General features: G+C 43.3%; 1 protein-coding gene across 1 annotated transcript; it reads left to right on the forward strand.

Annotated features, from left to right (window-relative positions):
* Positions 1–1167: 1167 nt before the first annotated feature.
* LOC147616575 (uncharacterized) lies at positions 1168–2107 on the forward strand. The gene is made up of 2 exons (XM_086777121.1): positions 1168–1700; positions 1784–2107. Exons 1-2 carry the CDS (start codon positions 1309–1311, stop codon positions 1926–1928), a joined length of 537 nt encoding a protein of 178 aa, XP_086633247.1. The 5' UTR covers positions 1168–1308; the 3' UTR covers positions 1929–2107.
* Positions 2108–8436: the final 6329 nt, after the last annotated feature.

Here is an 8436-nt window from a genome sequence, read left to right on the forward strand (position 1 = left end):
AAGGGGATACCTAGTTAGATAGACCTACGCCTTGTAAGGTCTATGTAGGCTTTTATTAAGGGGTGTTTCCGAAGTAAAAGTATTAACATTTTGAATATTTTAAGAAGAATTCACGTAAATAGAAAAGGAGAAGGAGAGAGAAGCCTCTAAAGTAATAATAATAGGGGGTGAGGGCTTAGGAGGCTTATGTAGGCCTTAGCTCCTATTCCCTATTTGAGGCTTTACCTTAGGTATTATGTGAGGCCCCTATTTCAAGGTAAGGATAAGCTTTTTACCTTCCCCACAATCTCCCATTGATTAAGAGGCCTTCCCACATCTCAAATTTTTGGGTCTTTCTTTAATGAAGGATATTATGAGGAGTGGTTTATTGGTTAAGCTAAAGATTCTTGGCAAGATATCATGAGGAGTGGTTTAATCTTGGTTAAGCCAAACCTCTTCTTTTGGGCAAGCATCATGGGATATACTAGTGGAGGAAATTCTATGTATTTTTTGTACTTTTTGTTTTTGAAAAAAAAATGTGGTGGAGATATATTTGATTAGCATATTAGTTGTATAAGTGCAGTTATTGTTCACAATAAAAAGAGTTCATCAAGCAAGGCAAGGGTGGAGGAATATTCTTTTTATTTTTTTTTAATGGTGTAGATAAGTTTTGATTTGGTATTTTTAATTTATGTAAGTTTACATTGCAAGACAACCATTTGCAAATGGGTATTTGCAACTTGCTTATATAGTGAACACTGTACCAAGTAGGGGTGTGAGATAGTGAACATTGTACCGAGTAGGGGTGTGAGATAACACCCGAAGCTTAGGATTCCAATGGCATTTGTCCTAATTGGGTTGGGGTGTGTGTGTGTGTGAGAGAGAGAGAGAGAGAGACACACACACATACGGGAAGGCTTGTGAGGTTCACAATCAGGGTGCTTTGTCGGTTTGTTTGTTGTCTTATTCAGATTTGGAACATGTGTTTTGGAGCCTTGTGATATGAATTTTAAAGGCACTATACTGCAAATGAATAGAGGCCAAAAGTGCCAAATATAAAAAGGTGGTTACATGGTGTCCTGGTCAAGGTTTGAAGCGAATGGGATCAGCTATCAGCTTATAAACAAAAAGAAGGGCATCAGGGCCATCAATCTACCATATATTAAGAGAGCAAAGAGTATTAAGAGAGCAAAGAGTCTTTGATCAGCTTATAGGCGTGCATCCGATCATCAAGCGTAGCTGATACGCTTCACCCCATTCGATACGCTGATCGAGCTTGCAATACAGCCAATAAGATGGTGCCAGGGCAGAAACTACGGCTCGCTCCTGATGCCAGCCAGCGCGTCCCGGGCCAACTGCAGTAGTCTGCTGCTGGCAAACGTTTCCATACCGGCGGCCATCCAGGTGCCTGCCGGACAGAAGCTGCAGGTGGCCTACTACGCCGTCGGCCTCCAGCACTACTCCTTCAATGGCTCCGCCTGGGTCCTCTATAACGCCACCGCCAATCTCTACTACACCATGCACGAGGCCTCCAAGGGCGGGCCCGTGGTCGCCCAACACTTCTTCCTACCACACCCAGACGCCGGCGGCGGCCAGCCGTCGTGGGAAACCTTCATCCCGAGCACCAGTCTCGTCACAGCCAAAGTCCTCGAGACCGTTCCCGTAGACCCTAACAGCATCAACTGGAACCTCTTCGAAGCCACCAGCGAGAGTGGAAGCCCGTAAGATTATGTACTCTTCATCAATGCGTTAATCAAACACTTAAACTGATTTAGTGCTTCTAAGCTTTGTGTGTATTCTTCAGGGAGCTTCTCGGCGCAGTCACTTACCTGCAGAGAGTTGAAACCAGCGGCGGCCTGCCTCCTTCGAGCTCTGACGGCGCACAAGGCGGAGATTTGCACGCAACTCCCTACTCCACAATCTACGCCTACTACGTAAAAGACGATTGAAAGAAAGCAAGCATTTATTTGATCTCTCATGTTTTCTAAGTTAATTATCCTTAGGGTTCCCCTCTCTTCAATCCTTGTGTTCTTTGCAAGGTTAATTAGAGTGTACATTGTCATTATTAAGTCAGCATAGAATGCTTATGTAACGCCTTTCTTTGTAAATTATGATGGAATTTTACGAAGCTACTGCGTATAAATTGATTCTGATTGCATTAATTCATGTGCTCTTTGCAAGGTTAATTATCAATTAGAGGTTAATTAGAGTGTACATTATGGAAAGCCTTTCTTTGTAAATTATGATAGATTTTTGGGAAGATGTTGCGTATGAGTTGATTCTGATTGCATTTAGCACGACTCAATCCTGCTCAAAATGTATTGATTTCTCTCAAATTTTGAAATTATGATTCGTCACTAATCATAAAAGCAATTTAATACCATTGTGTACTAATCCTTTACAAAAGGATTAGTGTGCAACGGTACACTAATTCATATGAGGCCATGACTCAAACTCAAGACCTCTCACTAATGAACCAAAATTAGTCATACCACTACGCCATTGATTAGTATGAATCTCCCCTTTCAGAGTAACATTAATCCATATTTCTCTTATGTGTATGCACATGCAGGTTCATACACATACAGGTTTGGAGGCTTGCAATGCCCTACGATTGTAAAAGCACCTTTGAAGCGAATGTCCATTTTGACGAATTACTTAAAGCAGTTTAAAATTAAACAAAACGTAAATCAGAAGAACTTCTAAAGAAAATGCAAACGAAAATACTTAATTTAGCTCAACAGTTATTATTGTCATCTAATTAAACTATTCACACATTTTGGTCCACCTCCTCTGCACATCATTGCATCTCCACGATCAAGCATTTTTAAGAATGGATCAGCCAAGGCAAGAACGTCATGCATTAGGCTATAATTGGCCTTTAGCTTGAATGATCAAGGTCTTGCAATGTGTAAAGGAGTCAAGAATGTATAGCTTTCAATTGTGATTAAGGCCTTGATCTTCATGAGTGAGGCTACTAGGAGGTGAGCATAAGCAGGTGTAGACTGTTAACTGGCTAAGGTGTGAGCTGTCCATTTGAGTAAACTTATGCTTAGAATAGATTTGTTCTCCTTATTTGTAGGAAGATGCTTTCCTATAGTTTAGGAAAGCATATTGCTATTATATTTCAAATGTAACAACTCTTGCCGAACGGCCACTACTATTTGTAGTGACCTTAGTTTGTATAAAGAGAGACTCTCTTGTCATTTGGAAATACAATCAATCTTGCAAGGTGTTACACATACATGTCTCTCTTTCTCTCTCTCTCTCTCTCTCTCTCTCTCTCTCTCTCTTTGTGTCCACTCCACACATTCTTCTCACCAAACCTCATAGTTCTCACATGGTATCAGAGCTTTAAGAACTCCATAGCCATCCACAAGCCTCTTTCATCTTGAGATCTCACATCTTAGCTTTACTCCTCTCTACCTCCAAGCTTAAGCTCCTTCTCCTTCAATCAAGTATCATGGCGGTAGTCTCGTCTTCCACTGCAACAACCAAGCCAAGGTTTTTCTTCATTGACAAGCTCAATGGCAACAACTACTTCGTATGGAAGCTAAGAATGACGCTATATCTCAAGAAACTCCAATTATGGAAGTACATCAAGGCTGATGGCAAACCCACTGAGGAGCAACCCGAAGCACTCAAGCTTTGGAAGCAACAAGACATCACGGCGCAGATGGAGATCATTCTTCACTGTGGAGATCGGCAAGTGCAAATGGCGAAAAGCTGAAAGTCCTCACAAGAAATATGGCAATTCTTCAAAGATTGCTATCTACACACTGACTTGATTTGTCAAGTATCTCTAGTGAAGAGACTTGTCAACTTCAACATGCAAGGAGGTCACGCAACCGCCAAGTTCTTGGATTCTTGGCAGGGTCTTCTAGATGAAACCCTTCTCTTTGGTCTTGAAATCCTAGAGACTCTACAATCAATGTTCTTGCTAGCACCCTTACCATCAATATGGAGGGCATTCATTACAACTCATGCTTCAACAACGGAGCTCAAGCTTCAAACCTTGGTGGCAAAGATTCAACAAGAGAAGGCCTTAAGGGATTAAACATTCCACCCCAACATCAAAATAGTGGCTCTAGTCACTTCTATCCATGCTCATAAACATGGTCATCACAAAAGTGGTTCTCACCACTCGCAGCGGCCTCATCACTTCAATCCAAAGGGAGGACACCACAAGCATTCTCATGCTAAAAATAACCCTTACTCCAATGTGCAATGCACATATTGCCACCGTCATGGGCATGAAGAGAAGAACGGCCGCACAAAGCAAAGGGCACTCTCCAACAACATCACCACACAACAAGAGGCCATTTGGAAGAGCTCACTTCACTGAGGTTCAAGAAGGTAATCAAGATTCTAATCCCCAATTCTAGAACCCTCATACTTCTCATGATTACCCTCTTCACCTATTTGCTACCAGTATCTCACATACAACTCCTTCTTCTACTATATGGTATCTAGATACTGGTGCAACCCATCATATGACCTTTAATCTCTCATGGCTATCTAATTTTACTTCTCTTCACAACCCCTTAGATGTATTCTTAGGGGATGATAGACTACAACAAGCCCAGGGTTATGGTGAAGTGGTCATCTCTTTCCCTAATGGGGCCAATCTACCTTAGTTAAGAAGGTCTACTATGTTCCAGGGTGGCTTAAGAAAAATCTCATATCTATTAGTGAGCTCACTGATCAAGGCATTTGAGTTCAAGTTTCTAAAAGATGGATGTCATATTATAGCCATAGATAATCATGGCAAGAAAATCACCTCATTATTATGCCCTAAAGATGGCAAGCTTTACCCTCTTGGTAATACCTCTACATCAGCAAAAGTCCTCTCTACCACTAGCAATACTCCTATAGAAGAGGAAACCTTGCTATGGAATCATAGGCTTGGCCATATTTCAGCACATGCCTTGTATCAAATGAAGCACAAGAAGCTTGCAGTTGGGCTTTCCAAGGAGATTACCCCAATCCAATTTTGTCAAGGATGTGTAGTTGGCAAGGCCAAACACTTTCCTTTCCCAAAATCCACCTCCAAGGCTTCTGAGCCCCTTGCCTTAATTCATACAGATCTTTGTGGCCCCATGCAAACCACCTCTCTCACATGCATCAAATACATGCTTTTATTCATAGATGATTTCACAAGGTACACATATGTCTATTTTCTCTTAGAAAAATCATCTACTTTTATGAAATTTACATTTTTTCAAGAGCAGGTGGATAATCAACACGATAGAAAGATCAAAGTTCTCAGATCAAACAACGGTGTGGTGAATACATTTCAAATGTTTTTAAAGAACATTGCCATGCACATGGCATTCGCCATGAATTTACCATTCCTAATCATCCTCAACAAAATGCGGTGGCAGAGAGGAAGAATCGAACACTCATGGGAGGCCGCCCGCTCAATGCTTGCCATGGCTCCTCTCTCTCATGCATAGTGGGAAGAGGCCATCGCCACCACATGTTATCTTCAAAATCGATCAGCAACTTCTACTCTCCACGGGAGCACACCATAACACTGTGGTATGGACATGCACCAAATCTCGCTCATCTTCGCATTTTTGGCGTCCTGCATATCCCCACACTCGCGCCATCAAGCCAAGTTTGCAGCAAAAGCCTCGAAAGCCATTTTCGTAGGCTACGGTGATTGCTTCGGCCACAAAGCTTATCGGCTTCATCATCCCAACAAGGAGCACCTCTTCACCGTTAGCTGCTCCATCATCTTCAACAATGAAGAAGCGCTCGAGCTTGCCTTCCTCCTTCGAGATCCCCTCCTCTTCTCAGCCCACAAGCAGCACAGCTTTCCCACAATTGGCACCTCTCCATGTCATGGCCTTGTCTTCATTGAGCTCCCAATTTTCTTTGGAGCAACTGCCATCTCTCCTACCCACCCCACCCCGCCCACATAGGCAAGAAAAATCAACGAATCCCAACCAAACCTTACCAACCAACCTTTATAAGGTTGATACTACCATGTCATCACCCTCCGTCTGCCACTTCTCACCAGGCTACATCACAATTGGGTCGCCCGCCACCATCCCCATCAGTTATCCACCATGTCATCTAGCTGTTGTGCCGCCATCCATAGTGTAGAATTTTGAATTACACAGAGAGTTAAGAGAACAGCGCTGTGAAGCGCGTACACAGACAGAGAACTGAATCGGTGCATTTTATTAGGCGTGGCTATTTGCTTTATACATGTTCGATGCGCCTTTTGGCTTGCATCGCTTAGTTAATTAAAAACATATTTAAAATAGAAATATTTGATGCCAGTTGTCACACGTATTTCTTCACGCCCCCTTGACAAGGGCATCCTCTTCTGTGAGAGCTCTGAGTAAGCCAACATGTTCTGAACATTCTTTGTGTTTATCAGCTGGTAGAGCTTTCGTTAGGAAGTCAGCCCACATTGTTTGTGTTGATGTATGCTCTAATTCAAGTTTCTTCGATTCCACCAATTCGCGTGTAAAATGGTACTTCAAATCCACATGCTTTGTCTTTTCTGAATGCTTTGGATTGCTGGCTAAGAAAATACATGACATGTTATCACAGAAAATTTTTAAAGATGGTTTAGGAATTAGCCTGAGTTCTTCAATGACTGATTGTAGCCATAGTCCTTCTTTGGCAGCTAATGCCACAGCTACAAACTCCGCTTCAGCTGTTGAGAGTGTCACTGAAGTTTGCCTTTTGGATTGCCAAGTGATGGCGCCCCCTGCGAGAGTAAACACAAATCCAGCAGTAGATCTGCGGGTATCTGTTTCCCCCCCCCAATCGGAGTCAGACCATCCAAGAAGAGGAATGGGTTGACTCGTAGATTGAGAAGAAAATTGGATCCCATAATTAGTAGTATGCTTGAGGTAGCGTACAACACGAATGAGTGATTTCCAATGCGCCATGCTGGGATTATGCATAAAGCGGGATAAGAGGTTGCATGCATAACAAATATCTGGTCTTGTTCCAGTAACTAAGTACCGTAATTTGCCAATGAGAGACCGGAATGGAAATTGTGACATGTATTCTTGTTCATGCACATTGGTTGGGCAATCTTTTATTGAAAATTTACATGTAACAGGGAGAGGTGTGACAGCGGGTTTGATGTCAGATAAGCCAAATTCTTTTAACATAGAACTGATGTAAGATGATTGATGTACAATGATAGTTTTATGAGTGCGGTCACGAATGATTTGCAGCCCTAAAAAATATGTCAAATTCCCTAAAATGGTGATGGGAAATGCAGATTGGAGCTCACGTAGAGCATAATCAATGACCGCGCGAGTGGAACCTAGCATGGGGATGTCATCAACATAAAGTGCCACAATCAAAAGACTGTCACGAGTGTGCCTAATGTACACATTGGGTTCAGAATTAAGTCTTTGATAGCCGTGCGAAAGCATGAAATCATTGAACCTGTGAAACCATAGGCGTGGAGATTGCTTTAAGCCATAGAGAGAGCGATGGAGTCTGCAAACAAAGCGAGGAGATGTCTTCGACTGAAAGTATGGTGGCTGCTCCATGTAGATTTCTTCAGGCAATTCACCATGAAGAAAAACAGTTTGGACATCAAGATGAAAGAGCTCCAAGTCAAGGGCAGCAGCGAGAGCCAGCAGTAGACGAAAGGAGGACATGCGAAGAACTGGTGAAAAGGTGTCGCCATAATCGAGACCAGCAACTTGACTGAAGCCCCTAGCCACCAGACGGGCTTTATATCGAGCAACTGAACCATCAGGATGGAGTTTGCGACGCAACACCCACTTGCATGAAATAGGCTTGCGTGCGGGAGGTAGTGGAACAAGTGTCCAGGTTTTGTTTTTCTGCAGCGCGACAAGCTCATCTTGCATGGCTTGCTGCCATTGTTGTGAGTGGGGACCAGCAAGGGCCTCTTCTACAGATAAAGGGTCAGATTCACTATCATCATGCAGCTCCGGGGAAGTGAAAGTAGAGCCAATAAAGTCGTCATCAGCAAAGGAGGACACAAGATTTGCCAAAGAGGGCTCAGTTTCCTGATAGATTTCAGCCAAAGATCGAGTGCGAGGTTGTGGTTGTGGGGGTGATGAAGAGGCAGAAGTAGAAGGGGATGTGTTTGACAAAGTAGGCCATGAGCTGGGGCAATCAAAAGACGGAGGTTCGGGTGTAGAAACTGGTTGGGACTCAGTGGAGTGAGAAGCAGGGTCTTTATCCAATGTGTCCGACTGAATGGCTAGTGGTCTGTAGGTAGGTTTCTTTCGGGAGGATGAGGAGGAGCCGAGTGCTACATATGGAGGCCGTCGTGTTGAATGAGGTCCGGTAGGGTCCCAAGGAGGATTCGAGCATGAAGGTTGAGTGGATTTGCCATAATCAAGGCGGGTAAAGGAACGAGTGTGGCGGGCAGTTCCATGGCTGGCTGGGATCTGTGAGGGGACCAATGGAGTAATGGGCTGAGTTGGTGGATTTGTTTGAGGGATG

The sequence above is a fragment of the Cibotium barometz genome, chromosome 38 (assembly GCF_041138505.1).
Source record: "Cibotium barometz isolate CiBa-2024 chromosome 38, ASM4113850v1, whole genome shotgun sequence".
In the NCBI taxonomy this organism is placed as follows: domain Eukaryota; kingdom Viridiplantae; phylum Streptophyta; class Polypodiopsida; order Cyatheales; family Cibotiaceae; genus Cibotium; species Cibotium barometz.

Bases quoted from the DNA above. Each gene is read 5' to 3' on its own strand.
- LOC147616575 (XM_086777121.1), top strand. From the start codon at position 1,309: ATGCCAGCCAGCGCGTCCCGGGCCAACTGCAGTAGTCTGCTGCTGGCA. The intron at 1,701-1,783 runs GTAAGATTATGT...TGTATTCTTCAG, and splicing joins ACCAGCGAGAGTGGAAGCCC to GGAGCTTCTCGGCGCAGTCA.